The 19,515-nt window shown below is 37.4% G+C and overlaps 1 protein-coding gene across 4 annotated transcripts in view; it reads left to right on the top strand.

Annotated features, from left to right (window-relative positions):
- Ankrd12 (ankyrin repeat domain 12) overlaps positions 1-19,515 on the top strand; it is a 94,431-nt gene that overhangs the window by 64,313 nt on the left and 10,603 nt on the right. For 3 of the 4 annotated variants that reach the window (XM_005372606.2, XM_005372604.2, XM_013515845.1), the window contains one exon: positions 12,504-17,176. In XM_005372606.2, coding sequence (XP_005372663.1) covers positions 12,504-17,176 — 4,673 coding nt within the window. Of the gene's footprint in view, positions 81-12,503; positions 17,177-19,515 lie in introns of all 4 variants that reach the window. The other variant, XM_013515902.1, reaches the window with a different exon arrangement.

The following is a 19,515-nucleotide window of genomic DNA, read 5'->3' as shown; positions in this document are numbered from 1 at the left end:
AATATTTATTTTCCACATGGTGAATGTGCCTGAATTATTGCTTGATCAAAGTCCCTCAAGGAATGATGCAAAAATTATCAGTAAGTATCATACAAAGATTTTGGAGTTGCTGAAAAAGACTGATAAAAATACCCAAAGTTTATTGCTTAAGTTACATGAGGTCCTTGTTAGACTGAACTTTATCAGACTTCATCCAGTCTAAATTCAGAACATATTAATCAAGAATTAATTTAACTGCCCGTTGACGTTTATATGTGCAAAGCCTGATAGCATTGTTATCCATCTGCATTGTCATGTCATCCATGTGACAGATACACTTTAAGTGTTACAAACAGAAAATGAACAAGACTGAACTTCAAAAGCTAATAGACTTGGAGTGGATAAAGGAGTGTCATGTATATAGTATTTCAAATATGATTTATTCCTTTAAACACTGTACTTTATGCTACTAAGAGTAGCCATCCGGTAAACTAACTGTTACCAGTCCTCAAGATAAGGAGCTGGTGCCACAGTGTAAATCAGTGTACCACTTCCTTCAAAAAGTAAAAAATGCTATGGAACAATGTCAGCTGAAATAAACAGTGTGCACAGTGACATAATTGAGTTTCTACTTTTGGTGACCACTTAAGGTCGTCACTTCATGAGAGATCATTAATAAGTAGTTTGAAGATCGCCTCACTTCATGGAGCAGACTTTCAGTAGCAGTTTTATGTCATGCATATCATACATTTTGATAATGTAGGAATGCATATCTAGTTAATACAGTTAATACTTATTTGTATATAAATGTGTGGTGCTTTTAAATTTGCGTAATTCTGTAGCCTTTCCCCCGTAATTTCTACCCTTTTCCCACGGTCTTATCCACCTTGCTTACGGAAACTCCGTGTTACCTTCCTGTACAGAAATTCTGTCTGATAGTAATGTTTGCTATAAATAACTGCTTGTTGCTACCATGGTGAGAACTTAGTCCTGCTCAGAGTGCCAAATTGTACTCATGAATCATCACGTTAGTAATGGAGAAGTAGGCAGCTGTCACAGCGGAGCCCCGTGTTTTCTGATACTCCCGGTTGCCAAAATAGAGATTTTGTTAACTGCCAGACTAAAATGTCATTGTCATAAGAATTGTTGCCCTTAATGAAATAGCTGCTATAAACATTCCTTACTGCAACCTTTATCACAACCAAAGAAATGCTTCATCATAATACATAAGCTACTTTTGGAATCTGCTCTAAGAAAAATTAGACTTGTGAAAAGACAATAATGTATTCTTATGCACTGGTATTCACTGAGTGCATTTCTGTGTCATAAAATACACAGAAGGACCATTATTTGAATCCTCATTTTCCTTTTTGGGGCTCTGTGTGTGGTACTGGGAAGTGAACTCGGAGTCATCATGCTGAGTTATATCCCCATCCCTTTTGCTTTTTCTTTTTGGAGATAGGGTCTCACTAAGTTGTCCTGGCTGGGCTGGAACTTGTGATCCTGCTGCTATAGCCTCCCAGAGTGCTGGTATTATGGACATGTGCCACTATACCCAACTTGAATCCTCATTTTCTCAATATTAAAATAGAACTTAATTGTACCATTCTATCATAAGTATATTGTTATAATTTTAGAAACTCATGTCCTCAATTTTGTATTTCAGGAACTTTGAAATACAAGTAGTGATATATACTTTCGTGGAATTTTTGCAGCTCATACATCCAGAAATCACAAAAATTTTTTTTTTAGTCAGAATATACCAAATTTTTATCAAATGGTCTATGTGATGTTATCTCCTCAGGAAGGAAGCATCACCTCAAGAAATTTTAAAGCAACCTTTTTAACTTTAGACAGATGAGGATTACAGGAAGAGGTTACATAAGGTGTTCTGGACTGTCCAGATACATACATATCAACATATTTAATAGAATTTTCACTTGATAGAGCATTTTAGAGAATAAAGGAGTTTGCATATTAGTGTACATAAGGATTTTTCTATTTAGTAAGTTAAGGTAAAATGTAAATAATTTTGTTCTTTCTAAATGCCATGTTTTAATAACTTCAATATAATTGTTAGGTAATAGGAATTAGAGCTTGTATGGAAAATCACTGTCTCATTTTTAACCCCAGAACCTTAATTTGTTCAGCCAAGACCGTTAGTTACCTCTTTGGTTAGGCCTATTTCAGCAGGTTGAATAATGGCAAGCACCATGTCTGGTGTTTATTTTCCACCTATCCCTGTGCATAGAAGTACCAGTGTATAGGTACCAGTGCACAGAAGAAATGAAATAGCTACAGGATTCTTAGGCCTCAGGGTTGAGCATGTACCATGGTAGGAAATAGGTATTCTTTATATTACGCCCATTGAAAAGAAATTCCTGTATAGTGTTTTGTGTACTACCCTTTATCTCTGCTGTGTAACATGTATATTTCATACACAGAGTTCTGAATTTTAATGTTTTGAAATTCTAAAATATAAGTAGCATCTACTTGCCTTTCCCAGTATCTTCAGGTTTTTGACAGTAGTACATGTCTCATCATGCATTTTATGTGAATTAATTGTATCAACTTAGTCCCAGAGCCTGAAAGTTTTAATTCCAAGTAGATTGCCTTTTAGAGAAAACACATGTCAGATTCTAAGTAGAGGGGAAAAAGGAAAAATTGTGAATACCTAAATGACTGTACATTATAAAAGTGTGCTCTTGAGCAATGTATAAAAATTATGTGCTATGTATTCTACATCATCGACTTGCAGATGGATGGAAGAGAGGGAGGGAGGGAAATTATGGACATAGCTACAGTATGCTCTGAATAGCTGCAAATTCATTTAAGTCACTAAATTTTATGTGACATAAAATAAGTTTGCTAAATACCTCTTAGAAGTTCATATAAACATAGAAGTCAAGAAATTTGACTTATATTTGGCCAAAAACTGTATATATTATTTATTGCAAACATCAGAACTGATCAATTTTTGTTTTAAAATGTTAGCTTCATGATTTTTCTTAACAGAACTTCTACCATTGCGTAGGCACTTAAAGTGGGTCTGTCACATAATTACATTAGTGTGATACTACTGAATATTTAAAACAAAATCTCTATAAAGGGTACATTTGGGCAGAACACAAACAAAACACTTTTCCTTTAAAACTGTTAATTACGTGTGCATACATTTAAATAAGTTCATCTTTAGCTGTATTATCCTGTCTGCAGAAAAAAAAGTGTTTTATCTAGTCATGGGTAAAAGGACCTCCATGTAATGTGTATATTTATGATGGAATATTTGAGACTGGGTGATTTTTGTCAGTTGCCTTTAGTGACATCAGAATTTTTGTAGTGATACCTCTCCTATTTTTACAGGAAGAAAAATACATAATTAATTGTGTGTTACAATTTAGTAGAGACATTGATGACTGAGGAATGTGTATTAAATACTATGGTACTTGATTTTATTTCTTATGTAGGTTTTGCTTTTATATGTATATTTTCAGCTGTTGGTGATACTCTACTCTGTCCACCTCACTCTTAAATGCTACCTGTAATTTGTTTGCCAAGACATATTACTATAGAAGTAAAGTGAAAACAAATTCTCAGATGACATACTTAATTCCTGAGTGAATATATGATGACTTGTCACCTACCTAGCAGAATCTAAACACCTAACATGTACTTTGGGGAATTGAGGTTTAGAAATGTAAATCTAGTAGACAGCGTATGCGATTACCTAATTGTTCTCCTGTCTCTAAGCTACATTTTCCAATTACTTTGGCAAAGTGGAAGCTGTAAAAATTTGTTTCCTAAAATACAAGTGCATTTTTCTATTACTTCCTTGGCTAGATAACATAAATATCAGTTGTATTTGTAGAATTAATTTATAAATACTTTAGTTTTGATTAGTGAACTTTGCAAAGCAGAGGCACTGTCAGAATAGACATAAAGGAGGCCTGCTGCACCTGAGAAACATTTTCCCCTTAAGGCTCTCTGGAGAACCTCTCTACCCCAGAGTCCCGTGCTCAGGGAACGGTCTCCTCCAGAAGACTAAGAGGAGAGGCCACCACAAGTAGGACAGGCAGGCCTCTCACCAAAAAAGCAGCTGTGAATATGAAGAGAAGCCCAGAGGTGTGAGGAAAATAGTGAAAGGCAAGAGGGCCAGGAGGAACAAACAGAACATCTGACCCTGGAGATTATAAATAATGTAGGGGGAGAAGAGTAAGTTCTCAAAGTCCTTGGAGAACACCGAGGGCAGTGGATCCACCAGCCATATCAACCACAGCGCTGCTGTGAAAAAGTAATCAGATGTCAAGGAAGTCCTTGAGACTCAAGCTGTGTGCATTACTGAAGTCAGAATTCTGTTCAGGACGAAGGACTGCACCAGACATCATGGAAGTCTTATTGAAACCCGAGAGAAGGACAGCTTACAAAATGTACAGAAAACAAAGACACAGGAAATACAAGAAAAACAATGTGAAGAAACATATAGGGATGTACTTTCCATACTGCAAAAAGGAGCAAATGCTGGAAAGGAAATGTTTTTTAGTTGAAGATTGTGCCCTTTAACTGAAGACTTGTTTTTAGATCAAAGGGAATTGTTTTTAATGGAAAAGAAAGAGAGAAAACCCGATGGCAAGGCCCATCACAACTTTAAGAGTGAAGGGTTTTTTAGATGTCCTGTAAGGTCCCAGAAATCAAAGAAACATAATCAACAAAGAGGTAGAAAGACTAACTCCAGATTTTGATGAAAATTTCTCAGATTATAGCAGTGAGCAGAATGTCAAAGTTTTGTGGGAAACATTACCAAAAACGATTAGACCTAATACACTTGTGCAGATTTGATTCTCAGGTGTACTGTGTCATGCTGTTGGTGATATGAAGGAGTTTGTTTATCCAGATGAACAAGAAAAAAGGCCAAAGCCACACAGTAAATAAACTAAATGAGCTTATCATGGGTAAAATAAGAAGCAAAGCAAAATGTGGCAAGGTTTTAGGCTGCTTGTGGAGGGATGAGCATGCTTTCTGAAAGAACAGTAATACTTTAAGTAGGGAGGTTTAGGAATTATGTTTAGTGTAAGTTAATTCAAATAAAATCAAATGTGATAATTTTAAGTAAGCTAAGAAATGGTTTTCCTGGGATTATTTTAGGGTAGCTTTTATTCTGTCCTTTACTCTCTATTTTCCTTTCTAACATGAGATATTTTATAGCAGAAGAATACTTACTTTTAAATAAATAAAGCAAAGGTCAGTAAAGTAAGGCTTAGAACTTTCTTACACATTTCTTAAGGGTTAATAAGTAGGCATCATTCCAGATATAAAGATTTTTTTTTTGATTGATTGATTGATTGAATGATTGATTGTGCTGGGGATTTGAACAAACAGCCTTCACACTGAGCTACATTCCCAACATTTTTTTGGCCTGGCAAGACTTGAACCTGTGGTCCTCCTGCGTCGGCCTCCCAGATTGGTGGGATTACAGGTGTGTACCACCATTCTCAGCTCTCAGTATTCCTAGTATTAAAAGAATACTTAATTTTGATTGTGTCTTCTGGGAAGAGAAAAGCAGTTTTGATGTAGGGATTTTGACAGTGGAAATCAGCTCAAATAGTAATCTTTTTCCACTGTGCTCCTTTATTTCTATGTTGATCATAACAGCTCAGATTTTGGCATTCTAAACTGTCTAGTTTGATCCATGGCTCTCCAGTCTCAGTTAATTTTGAAAATGCAGGGAAAGGTAAATTGAGTTAACAGATGAATGTGCATAGAAAGTGACTCAGAATCAGGGCTTGATAAGCATTAGTTTTAAAAGCTGAAAATAAAATCATATTTAAACATTTATATAAAATGAAATATTCAGAGCTATACTTTAAACATCATAGTCTTATAATCTTTAATATTTACCATTAATGAATACAGAAAAGCTATTCCGTATTCACTACTTTATAGTCATTTAGTAAGGGCATTCAAGCCATAGCTCTTTTCTTTTACTTTTTTTTTTTGCAAGGGGTCTTTTTGAGACAGGATTTCATTATTCAGTTCAGGCTTGCCTTCAGCTCACTTTGTAGCCCAGTCTGGCCTTGGACTTGCAGCATCCTCCTGCCTCAGCCTACCAAGTGCTGGGATACAGGTATGCGCCACCAAGCCCAGCCCATTGCTTTTTCTTTATAAACTACTAATAATCACAAATGAGGTATTTTTATCTGACTCTTACGGGATATATAAATTAAATATTTATATTGAGATATCTCAAAATCAACAATAAATGGATACCAACTTCATACTTAAAATTAAATTCTAATCTCAGCTATTTTTAATTTTGGGTTTTTTTTTTTTTTTTTCAAAGCATTTTATATATAAATCAGTATCAGTAAATCTTAAAGTAATACTTTAGGGCCTAGATTTTCATGGCAGAGTTTTCTCAGTTTACTCAATCATGAAATAAAAATAGAAGGTATTTATTTTAATGTTTATGAAAAGATCACAGAATATAGTAATATCTTGTCAGATGTGTATGCAATTCATCTTGCCTATGTTCAGCACCTTTTATATACTTTCATTTACCAGAAATAACATAGTTTTGCATGCCCATTTTGGAGTATGAGAAACTTGGGTTTGAAGATCTAGTTCTACCAGCTAGTAATGTTATTGTCGTGGACACATTTATTAGTAATATTAACATTATGTAGTATTCTGAATGTAAAATGGGCAGAGATAAGTGAGATTGTTTATAAACTTGCAAAGATACAGTGTTCATGTTACATACTTACTTTCAAAAATTTCTTGTTTAGTTGTAGCATCTCTCTTAAATCAGTACTTACTAGCATTAAATTGTGGTTAGCAAGTAGAAGTTCATATTGTTACCCCCTATTACTCCTCTTGTTTCTCTCCACTTCCATTTCCCCTCCTTTTTATTGGAGGAGTAATAAAAAGTATTTTACATAAGTTGTTGTCAATTAGGACAAATGCTTTTACCTATAAAGTATAAATTTGGGCTAGGGACATAGCCCGGTGATAGACCACTTGGCTGGTATGTGTGAGGCTCACTGGCCCATTGTTCACTCACTGGGGAGATATCACCAGGCACTAATGTATAAAATTAGATAGGAGAAAATAGTATCTTTATTGTTCATTCTGTTTCTTCGCTCCCCTCTCTGACTCCTCCCATACAAAGAAATCTGTGTCTACATAGATTCAATGACTGGTGGTTTCCATAGCCCTCACTATATCCCTGTGACGAATGAAGTAAGTACCTGGAGTTGGCTTGAGTCAAGAATAAAAATTTATAGGATTGGCTTTCAGCTTTATAAATTAACATGTGCAGTACTTTTAGTTTACCTACTGCGTTCCTCCCTTTTTTCTCTAGGTAGTAAGTTCCACATGCATAGTATAAGCCAGATGTATGCCAAGGGCTTCACATACATCGGCCCATTTACTCCTTATAACCCCTACGTTAGTCTCTGATAATACATACTGACTGTGAAGTACCTGTGTACTACCCAGCACCTGTTACCCTGCTACCTGAGGCTGATGATTATGTGTGTGGGAGGTTCCCTGTCAGAGCTGGTGTCAGTGTAGTTAAAACATGAGTCCTGTGTTTCTTCCTTGATTTAGTTGTGCCTAGTATGAAATGTGCCATGGCTAAACTCATCATTTTCATATGTAATACTTTCATATGCTGAAAATGAAATTGATGGTATTTATTGGATTTTTTTTTTTGCCATACAGTATACTATTACTAACTTAAAATCCTTAGTGAAAGAATATGTTTTATAATGAACATTCTCAAATATACTTACATATTATCTGATTTTTGTACTCCGAAAATTTTATGTGTGTATATATATATACACACACATATATATACACAAAAGACCAAAATATATATATGTGTATATATATATATATATTTTTTTTTTTGTCTTTTTGAGACAGGGTCTCACTATGCAGTTCAGGCTGGCCTTGAGCTCACTTTGTAGCCCAGGCTGGCCTTGAACTCACAACAGTCCTCCTGCCTCAGCCTCCCAAGTGCTGGGATTACATGTGTATGCTACTACATCCGGCTATAAAACTTTTATATACTTTTATATACAGTACATACAGATATTCCTCACTTAAGGATCTACCTACTTAACAACTGTTCAGAGTTAGGACTGAGGCGTGCCGTTCAAACTTATTATCTACCAGTCAGACTTACAACCTTTTTTGGGGGGGTGGTACAGTTCTTTACATATTGTTTATGGAGCGTCAGTGTCTTTTTTTGTATAATACACCTTGTTTAGTACTATCATTTTTGCTTAATTGTTCCATTGCTTGTCTCTTAAATGAGGATAATAAGGATCAAATATTAGCAAATGCTAAGATTGGGTAAGTGGAGCTAGCTATGGTGGCTCCAACTTCAGAAGATTCTGTACCGTTTTTGTAGTTTATATTTTCTGCTAGGGTCAGCAGGAGCCCTTGGGTGAAAAGAGATACAATGTGGTCTCTAGCCCTGGCCTCCTTTTGGTTTAAGGCCTTACTGATGTAGGCAAGAGCTGATAGGAGCCTGCTCTGAGAAGGTGGCGGTGGGGATAGTGAGAACAGTGGGCGTCGGGAAGTGCAGAGATCGGAATCTGAGCAGTAGAGCATGGCAGCTGAGGAACTGGGAGCGCTGACGTGGTTCTGGACTTTAAATTTGACTAGCTTGATGGTTATGCCTCAAAGGTACTCCTGGCTTACAGCAGCAAGAAGTTGTGGAAGGGAAATGAAGTTGAATGTTTTGATCTTGGTTTTTGATATGGTTGAGAGGAGTGCAGAGTTGGCCAGGTGAATTTCGGAGGAAAGGTGGGAGGTAAAGACTTGGACTTGACTATAAGTGGTACAGTCAGTTTTGCAAGGCTAATAGAATAACTGTGTCCTAAAAACGTGTGCTGCATAATGCATATTGTATCAGAAGCTCATTATTTGTTGACTTTCTCATTATACATGTGATTTTTAATTACTTTGCCAAATATCACTTGAAAAATAATGCCATGTGTCAAGAACTCTCTGGACATTACTTGGGAGATATTTCGAGGAGAGTATCTTAGTCACTTTCCTTTTCACTGACACCTACAACTTAAAGAAGGAGAGGCTTATTTTTGCTAACATAGTATAGAGCTTTCAGTCCGTACTCAGCTGGCTCCAAGGCAGGAAGGCCTGGTGGAAAGGCCTGGTGGAGGAAAAGCTGCTCACGTATGACTGACAGGAAGCAGAGAGTGTCAAGGCAGAAGCAGGGAGAGAGATGCCCCTCCCAGACCACAGCCTCAGTGACCCGCCTCTTCCAGCCAGACTCCACCTCCTAACAGCAAGTCAACTACAAATCCCCGTTATTCAGCCACCTTCCAGACCGTGTTCCTTCACCTAGCAAACCCTAGACTTTCATCATGGACTTCAGTGTCCAGCTAATTGAATTACAACTTACAGTCTTTCCCTTTAAAAATGTACAGATCATTTTAAAAGAACCATGGGGGGGGGAGTCATACTTGAATTGAAGAGCAGGTGAGTTGGGAACACAAAAGGACAACTCATGCATCTCTTTAGTGTATGGGTACATGTGTAACTCTCTTAAAAGAATTTGCACTTTACTTTTAGTCCATATATTGAAAAATTGTAAGGAGCCCTGTGTTAAGTGAAATATACCTGTGAATGTATCTGTTGTATAATTGAACTAATGTATTCATACTCATAGGCCTAAAAGGGCTTGAGCAAATTACATAGAAAGAAATTACGTTACAAATACATGGAAAACTGAGCTACCAGTAATTCAAAAACATCAAGCTAAAATATTAGTATCATTTTATAGCTATTAGGGAACTTTCTAGAAAATATTTTTCTCTGATGTGTCTATTAAAAAACAACAATTATTCTTCTAATGATACATTTGGAAATGGCTCTTGGATTTTAAATTTGAGTAACTTGGAATTTGGAAAATGTAGAAATGCCTAAAGAAGTAAATAAAAATTGTCTATAATTCCTTCAACCAGAGTTTCTGACAGATACTATTTTAGCATAGTTCCCTTGTTTCTTTTTTTTACACACACACAAACTGATACACTATTTCTAAGTAATACTTAAATGCTAAAATTTTCTCCATTATTAAATATATATAATATCAGGTAACTGCAAGCAACCAAAATGGTACTTGTCCTTTTAAAGTTATGTGCAGCTGTTAACAGAAATGAAAATATGTCAGGGTATACTCGTACACTAAACGAGTAAAAGCAGTTTATGAAGTGGTATACTGTGACTTGAGCTGCTTATTTACATAATATTTTCATGCCCTTAAATCCTGTCCTCCGTCATTACACATTCTTCATACCTCATTTTGCGCTACTTCTCTGAGGAAACCCTCCTTAATCTTCTAGTCCCCAAGGCAGACTCCTTCAGTATACCCTGTGGATATTGTATTTTCTACCATTTTAGCAACTGTGTGGTATAACTAGGAGTGTAGTTGTTCTTTTCATCTTGCCTCCTAGCACACTGGGCCTAGCAGAGCTTACTAAATGTTATTCATGATAGATTCTAAGTATAGAACATTCTCCTGGAGTTTTATGGGGCATACAAAGGAAACATTCTTCCCAGTTTCCGGTAAAACTGATACTCTCAATGAAAACAAGAACCATGAAAATGAAATCATTGAAAACTGCAAAGGAGTAAAAATGCACAGGACCAAATTAATTATAAATAGTTTAGAGGAAATAGTAACCTGTTGTAGATATTCCTTGATTCATTTAGTAAAGGGCCAAAATACTGATCCCAAATTAGGTATTCTTCTTGGTGACATAAAAGTCTATAGTTTGATTCTGTACATTGCAACATTAATAACTCCAGATAGCACTTTAACATAAATATATACATATAAATATGTGTGCAAACAATTGGAATTCTAAGCTTTCTATTTCTGTATGCCATATATATGAATATATGCCATATCACTTGAAAAATAATGCCATGTGTCAAAAACTCTCTGGACATTATTTGGGAGCTATTTCGAGGAGAGTATCTTAGTCACTTCCCTTTTCACTGACACCTAGCACTTCATAATGATACTGTGTTGGTACCACATCTCAAAAAAGAAAAAGGTTATGATCTCTCAGAGATCCAAGTACAGTGCCAAGTACCTTGTGAGCACTTAAAAATGCTTCTGGAAGGGGTGGGGGTATAGCTCAGCAGCACAGTGCCTGCCTGGCAAGTGCAAGGTCCTAAGTTTGATTCCTGGTACCAAAAAAAACACTCTGGAATTTGGAGCATTTCCATGAGAAATGTGAAAATAATATTTGGAAGCTAGGTTGCTTGAGAGGAAGCTTAATCTAGTAAGATAAAAATATAATTTCATTTGATAAAATACTGAGCTAATGAGGTATTGATTACTACTGTAATTAATTTGGGGGTTTTTTTTCTTCCCTCTTGGCTAGAGTCCTGAATTCTCTTTTCCCTTAGAGTCCTGAATTTTCTTTTCAGTTAGAAGTTCCCTGTATACAAATAATTCATTAAAAGAAAGATGCTAGCATGGGAAAACAAATTCTTGTTGAATTTTAAAAAGAAAAACTGTAATGAAATAGAACCTGGCAAGGATTTGGCTTTATTTTTACAACAGATGGGATATAACTTTATAAAACTAAATTTTCGCCAGGTGTGGTGGTATACACCTGTAATCCCAGCACTCAGGAGGCTGAGGCAGGAGGATCCTTGCAATCAATCCTTGATCGAGACCAGCCTGGGCTACAAAGTGAGCTGAAAGCCAACATAAACTGCATAGCAAGACCTTGACTTAAAAAGACCAAATAAATAAATAAATAAATAAATTTTTTCATGTACTTAAAAATACTACATAGGAATTGACCCTATTATGTCCACCAGTGTACTAAGAATTTATTAGTATCAAGTTTAAACTAGTAAGTAACAAAACTAAAGAAAAGAAAGAGGATGGTATTAAAGTAATATATTCAAATTATCTGTTACAATTATGGTCTTGGGATTGGGTGTTATATTTCTCTTAATTTTTCTTCAAATAGTCGTGTTTCTTGTATAGCTAAAACCATTCATCTAGGGCTGGAGATCTAGCTCAGTGGTAGACCACTTACCTAGCATTCACTTGCCCTGGATTCCATCCCAGCACCACCAAAAGGGAAAGAAATTTATTTAAATTATTGTCATTAATGGGAATCTTAGTTTTTCTAATAAATTTTTAAAACACATAAAATACCTTATCATATTCAATTAAACCCTTTAAATTAATGGTTCTTAATCTAATATTTCTCCCAAATCCAGACTCCTGGGTTATAACTACATATTTTCTTAGAGATTATTAGTTCAACCTCTGTGTGCTTTGAGAAGTATCAGAGGGTCTCATCATGAAGCAGATTCTCTGTAAACCTGTTCTACAGTACTGTAGCAGAGTTCTTATATATTTCTGCTGCAGTGTTTATATGTAAATCTGAAATGATTTTGTCTATTTATTTTATTATATAAGCTGTTTTGACCAATGGCAGATTTTTCTTTTCTTATTCTAGATTCTGAAGAGGCTCAGTCTGTAAATCCTTCTAGTGTTGATGAAAATATTGACTCTGAAACAGAGAAGGAATCTCTCATCTGTGAAAGTAAACAGGTTGTTCCCAGTAAAGCACCTCTGCCATCAGCCCTTGATGAGTATGAGTTCAAAGATGATGATGAAGAAGAAATAAACAAAATGATTGATGACAGGCATATTCTCAGAAAAGAACAACGAAAAGAGAATGACTCAGAAGCAGAAAAAAGTAGTTTATTCACAAAACAAGAAAAAGCCTTCTATTCTAAATCATTTAAAAGTAAAAAACAAAAACCATCTAGGGTTCTATATTCAAGTACTGAAAGCTCTGATGAAGAAGTTCTTCAGAGCAAAAAGATTTCTACCGCATCTTGTGTGCCTGAAACATCAAATTCTGATACACAAACCAAAAAGGAATATGAATACAAGCAGAAGGGCAAGGTTAAAAGGAAGTTAAAAAACCAGAACAAAAATAAAGAGAACCAAGAGCTGAAACAAGAAAAAGAGGGGAAAGAAAATACCAGAGTAACAAACTTGACAGTTAATGCTGCACTAGATTGTTCAGAAAAGACCAGAGAGGAGGGGAATTTTAGAAAATCTTTTAGCCCAAAAGATGATTCTTCCTTACATTTATTTCATATTTCCACTGGTAAATCTCCCAAACATTCTTGTGGATTAAGTGAGAAACAGTCAGCACCACTAAAACAAGAACATACTAAAACATGTTTATCACCAGGAAGTTCTGAAATGTTACAGCCTGATCTTGTGCGGTATGATAATGCAGAATCCGAATTCTTGCCTGAAAGCTCAAGTGTTAAATCTTACAAGCATAAGGAAAAAAATAAACATCAGAAAGACTTCCACTTAGAATTTGGTGAAAAATCAAATGCCAAAATAAAGGATGACGATCATAACCCCACATTTGAAAATTCAGACTGTACATTGAAAAAAATGGATAAAGAAGGTAAAACATTAAAAAAACATAAGTTAAAACATAAAGAGAGGGAAAAAGAAAAACACAGAAAGGAAATTGACAGTGAAAAGGAAAAATACAAAAATAAGGATGGTGCTAAAGAACTGCAAAGGAGTGTGGAATTTGATAGAGAATTTTGGAAAGAGAATTTTTTTAAAAGTGATGAAACTGAAGATCTACTTCTAAATATGGAACATGAGTCCCTAACATTAGAAAAAAAGTCAAAATTGGAAAAAAGCGTAAAAGATGAGAAATCAACTAAGGAAAAGCATGTTTCAAAAGAGAAGAATTTTAAAGAAGAACGAGAAAAGATTAAAAAGGAAAATGAGAAATCTTTTAAGGAAGAAAAGGTAAAAGATTTGAAAGAAGAAAGAGACAGCATACCCACAGATAAAGAAATAGAATTTAGTTCTTTGGGTATAAGTGTGAATGAGGAATCTGTAGGACTTCATTCATTGGAAAAGGAAATAGATACTGAAAAACAAGAAAAACATACAAAAGAAAGTAAGGAAAAATCTGAGAAACGATTTCAAACTAAGGACATTGAGAAGACTGAAAGAAAAAGCTCTGAAAAAGAGAAGAAGATAAAACATGAGCACAGGTCAGAAAAAGACAAGCTAGATTTTAGTGAATGTGTCGATAGAATAAAAGAAAAGGATAAACTGTACTCACATCACCCAGAAAAATGCCATAAAGAAGGTGAGAAGACCAGAAATACTCTGAGAAAAACTGATGACAGAGAGAGGAGCAGAGAAAAGATGGAGAGAAGACACGAGAAAGAAAAACCTGAAAAAGAGCGGCACCTGGCAGAGAGCAAAGAAAAACACATAACAGAGAAAAAAAGCAAACAGTTAGATAATACTGAATATACTAAATCAGAAAAAGGTAGAAGTAAAGAAAAAGAGAGGGAGTTAGATAAAAAAGAAAAGGCTAGAGATAAAGAAGGTATAACTAACTCTAGACACTTACAAGAAGAGAAAAAGTCAGGTATGATAGACAGCTATAGTAAAACACAACATGAAAAAATTTTCTCTCTTAAAGACAAGACAAAAGATGAGCCTTTGAAAACTCCAGATGGAAAAGAAAAAGATAAAAAAGATAGAGATATTGATAGATACAAAGAACGAGACAAACATAAAGATAAAATCCAACTAAATAGTTTACTCAGGCTAAAGTCTGAAGTGGATAAGCCTAAACCTAAGTCATCACCAGCATCCAAAGATACTCGCCCTAAAGAAAAGAGGCTAGTGAATGATGATTTAATGCAGACAAGTTTCGAACGAATGCTAAGCCTTAAAGACCTAGAAATAGAACAGTGGCACAAAAAACATAAGGAAAAAATTAAGCAGAAAGAAAAGGAAAGATTAAGAAACCGTAATTGTTTAGAACTTAAAGTAAAAGATAAAGAAAAAAAACATGGGCTAGCTGAACCAAAAAATAAAGAACTTACTAGGTCCAAGAGTTCAGAATTGACTGATACTTATACCAAGGAGAAACAAGCTAAAGATGCTGTCAGCGGTCGATCACAGTCTGTTGACACCAAAAATGTAATGAGTTTAGGCAAGTCATCCTTTGTTTCAGACAGTATTTTAAACAGATCTCCTCGATCAGAAGGTGAAAAGCCAGGTCTCAGCTCCAGGTCTGTATCTATGATTTCTGTTGCTAGTTCAGAAGATTCCTGCCATACTACAATGACAACCCCAAGGCCTCTTGCTGAATACGATTCTGACTTCATGTTAGAAGGGTCAGAGTCCCAAATGTCCTTTTCACAGTCACCTTTTTTGCCAGTTGCCCAATCTCCAGCCCTTCATGAAAGGGAGTTGGACAGCCTGGCTGAATTGCCAGAGCGGATTAAACCACCATATGCAAACAGACTGCCAGCAAGTCACCTGAGAGCATCTTCTGTAGAAGATGTCAAACTACTTATAAGTGAGGGAAGACCTACTGTAGAAGTTCGAAGATGTAGCATGCCATCTATCACGTGTGAACATAGCAAACAATTCCAAACATCAGAAGAAAGTATTCAAGGTAGCTTAGCTGTGCCTAGGGATAATTGTTCTTCACCCAAACCCGAGCTATCTTCAAATGTGCCTGAAAGAGACCTTTCACATGTGTCTAACATACATTCCTGTTTCACGGCGTCTCCAACTAGATCTGCAAACAGCAAGTACATTTCAGCTGATGGAAATGTAATCAAGAGTACTGGTCCACTGGGCACTTCAGTGGACAGTCCTGTGCATTTCGAGCCATCCAATCAGGTTGGTGTGATCCAGAGTAAATCCTGGGAGATACCCGTGGATAGACTAGAGCCATTAAGCACCAATGACTTTATTTGTCCAAATTCTAGTACATCGGATCAAGAATTCTCTGTTCAGGGTTTTTGTAATCCAGAAAATAAAATATTGAAAGAACAGAATTCCGAATTTTTGTCCCTGCACCAGACTGAACTGGCAGGAAACTCTTGTGTTCAGGATCCAGTGTCCTTTCTGTCTTCACAGCAGCCTTGCTCTTTCCCCAACCAGTCACTTTCAGATGCTGATTCTGTCTCTAAACATACGTCTTTATCATATGTTGCTGCTCAGGAGCTGGGTATTTTACAGCAGAAAGATGTAGTTCAAATGATCACTTCTGTTTCAGATACCGATAATGAGTCAACAAAAGACGTGGAAAATACTTTTGTCCTAGCAGATGTTCAAAAGGCAGATACTTTTATCCCATTATATTCTGAAAACACTATTCAAGAAGCATCACCAAACTTTGAGAAGGCTACTGTGTTGCCTGTGTTACAGTCAGAAAAGGATTTTAATGGAAGTGATGGCCTCTCCCAGCTAAGTACACATTCATTTAACAAACTCACTTACAAGTCTTCCAGCAGCCATGAAGTTGAGAGTAGTGCAGCTGATATTCAGGTTATTTCACATGAAAAAGAAAACAAACTGGAGAGTTTGTTTTCAGCTCATTTGAATAAGTATGAGTCTGATTTATGTGAAATGAACACAGGCATGCCAAAGGGAAACCTAAATGAACCTAATCCAAAACGTCCAGAAAGTGAAAAATGTCTGCTTTCCATCGAAGATGAAGAATCTCAACAAAGCACTTTATCCAGTCTGGAAAATCACCCACAGCACTCAGCACAACCAGAAATGCATAAATATGGTCAGTTAGTTAAAGTAGAATTAGAAGAAAATGCTGAAGATGATAAAACAGAAAACCAAATCCCTCAAAGAATGACTAGAAACAAAGCAAACACAATGGCAAATCAAAACAAACAGATTCTTGCTAGCTGTGCACTCTTACCAGAAAAGGACAGTGACTCATCTCCTAGAGGAAGAATAAGGTTAACTGAGGAGGATGATCCTCAGATTCACCATCCACGGAAAAGGAAGGTGTCGCGGGTACCTCAGCCTGTGCAGGTGAATCCTTCTTTACTACAAGCAAAGGAGAAGACCCAACAATCTCTGGCAGCCATCGTGGATTCTCTGAAGCTAGATGAGATTCAGCCATATAGTTCAGAGAGGGCAAATCCATATTTTGAATACTTGCACATAAGGAAAAAAATTGAAGAAAAGCGCAAGTTACTGTGTAGTGTTATTCCTCAAGCGCCTCAGTATTATGATGAATATGTAACATTTAATGGATCCTATCTTCTGGATGGAAACCCCTTAAGCAAGATTTGTATTCCCACGGTAAGTAACCGTATCACTTGCTGTACATCTGTCACACTATCTAGTAGAAGTGTAATGTGAGCCTTTAAATACGTACTTCAAATTTTTCAAGTAAACGTTTAAAAAATAAAAATCAGGTAAAGTTAATAAATACTTTATATAACACAGTATATCAGGAATACCATTTGTACATATCAGTATAGAAGGATTACTGAGATATTTTGCTTTAAAAACAAAAAGCTAAGTCTTTGAAACCTGCTTTGCTTGTAACACACCTCAGTTCAGATAGCCACACTTCAGAAAACGTGCTATAGATGTTTGGCTGGTGGCTTCCTTATTCGGCAGCACAGGACAGCTGTGTCTCACTTCATTGCTTTTGCTTTTATTTCAAATGAGGTGTGTTCTGACTTCTCTGAAGGAAATGCTTCTACGTATGTTCTTGACCCCATCCTTGCTACTCTTCTCTGGAATCTTCCTCTATTAAAAACTGGTTGGTGGCATACTTTTTCACTGGGCACTTCCGTGGACAGTCCTGTTTCCCCTCAATGGCCTTTTTATTCATCCACTCAGAATATATTGGAGTCCCCTCCGTCTGGACGAACACATTCGCCCTTGACTGTTCCAGCTTGTCAGCCTCTCGGTCTCTCGTTCACTGTCGAGTTCTTGCAGGGTCATCTGGGCAGGAGGGTTTTGTCTTGTTTCCTGTTCATCCCCTGTCCTTCATGCTGACAGAAGTCACCAGTGAGCTCGTAATTGTCAAGAGTCATTGGCCTCTCTTCCCTTCACTTTCTTTTTCATCTGTCAGATTTGGCATTGTGACCACCCTGTTCTTCCTAAGATCATCGCCCTGCTCTTTGAGCATGGTGCTCTTTTCTGGTGCCTCTTTTTTATTGACTAGGCTTCTCTGTCTCTCAGTGATTCCTTTTCTCTACCCGCCTTTCAAACATGAGTCGCCATTCTTCCATTTTGCTCTGCGTGCTCCCTACACGTAGAAATTCCTGTTTCTGTGCTTTCACCAGTCTTCCAGCTGCCAGGTAATCACCCAGAGGTTCTTAGTCTGGCCATTCATCTCTGTTGGCCTCCAGCATCAGACCTTTTTGCCTGCTAGACATCATCCCCGTTAGCCTTGGCCTGTCAGCACCTGCACCAGGGCAGCTCCCAGGCAGCAGGCTCGGAGGCGGTGTGCAAGAGCTTTCTTAGTGGATGCTGCAGAAGTAAGTAGTGTGTCAAGGAAGCAGAATTGAGCAGAGTAAGAAGTGAGACTGCAGTGCAGTTGACCTCAGTGGAACCTACAAGAGCTCTGGGGTGGGGTGATCCGTCTTAGGGGTGAGACCATTGCCCTTGTGTTGTCTTAGTCACTTTCCTGTCACTGGGACAAAACACCTGACACCCACAGCTCAAAGGAGAGAGACAGCTCACATTTTGAGTTCATGGTCGGCTGGCTCCAAGGCAAAAGCATGGTACAAGGGGCTGGTGGAAGAAAGCTGCTCAACCCATGACAACCAAGAAGCCGTGGGGGGAAAGAGAGGAGCCTCGAGGGAGATACACCCAGACTGTGCCCCCAGTGACCTGCCTCTTGCCAGGAGGCCCCACCTCCTGACAGCACTTTCAGCTATGAACTCAAGTGAATAAATCCAGTTGCCTTCCAGAGGCCCCACCTCTAAGTATATGAGACTTTTGGCAGACTTTCAAGATGAAACCATTACAGATGTTTCTGGCTGCTTCTGGCCATCTGAATGTCCCACAAGACCCTTAGAATCATATCTAAGACCAAATGCATTATGTGCTCCCCAGTTTCCCAGACGTAGAGCCCAGCTTCTGCTTTGGCCTCTTCCTCTCTGCCATCTGTCACATTGGTCCCTAAATCATGCTGGCACCCCTTGCCTTTCCCCTTGATCACCACTGCAAGATGTCATTAGCTTTTGTATTGTTAACTCAAACGTATGTTACGTTTCCAAACACCCCTCATGGGGCTGGGGATTTAGCTCAGCGGCAAAAGCGCCTGCCTGGCAAGCGCAAGGTCGTGAGTTGGGTTCCCAGTACCGGAGAAAAACCAAAAAAAAAAAAAACCAAACACCCCTCGTACTGTGTATGCAAAAATGCCTGCTGTGCTGGTAACTGGGTGTTGGAGATGAGCAGCTGTGGCTCCTAGTTCTCGCCCCCTGTGGGGCTGGCTTTAATGCCTGCACACATGATAAGATATGCCGTGGCTGCCCGACTGCACGTGTTGAGGGGCTCCAGCTCTGCATAGGGAAGAGCCTGGTGCCTGGCTGTCGCATGCAGGGTCCTCGCAGCACCTTCCCACCAACTAATCGTACAACTCACAGCATCAGGATGTATGCACCTCAAGGCTTAATTTT

Source organism: Chinchilla lanigera, unplaced genomic scaffold, assembly GCF_000276665.1.
Source record: "Chinchilla lanigera isolate Chin_1 unplaced genomic scaffold, ChiLan1.0 scaffold00001, whole genome shotgun sequence".
In the NCBI taxonomy this organism is placed as follows: domain Eukaryota; kingdom Metazoa; phylum Chordata; class Mammalia; order Rodentia; family Chinchillidae; genus Chinchilla; species Chinchilla lanigera.
The sequence above is the reverse complement of the archived record's forward strand: the minus strand, read 5'-3'. Positions and strand labels throughout refer to the sequence as shown.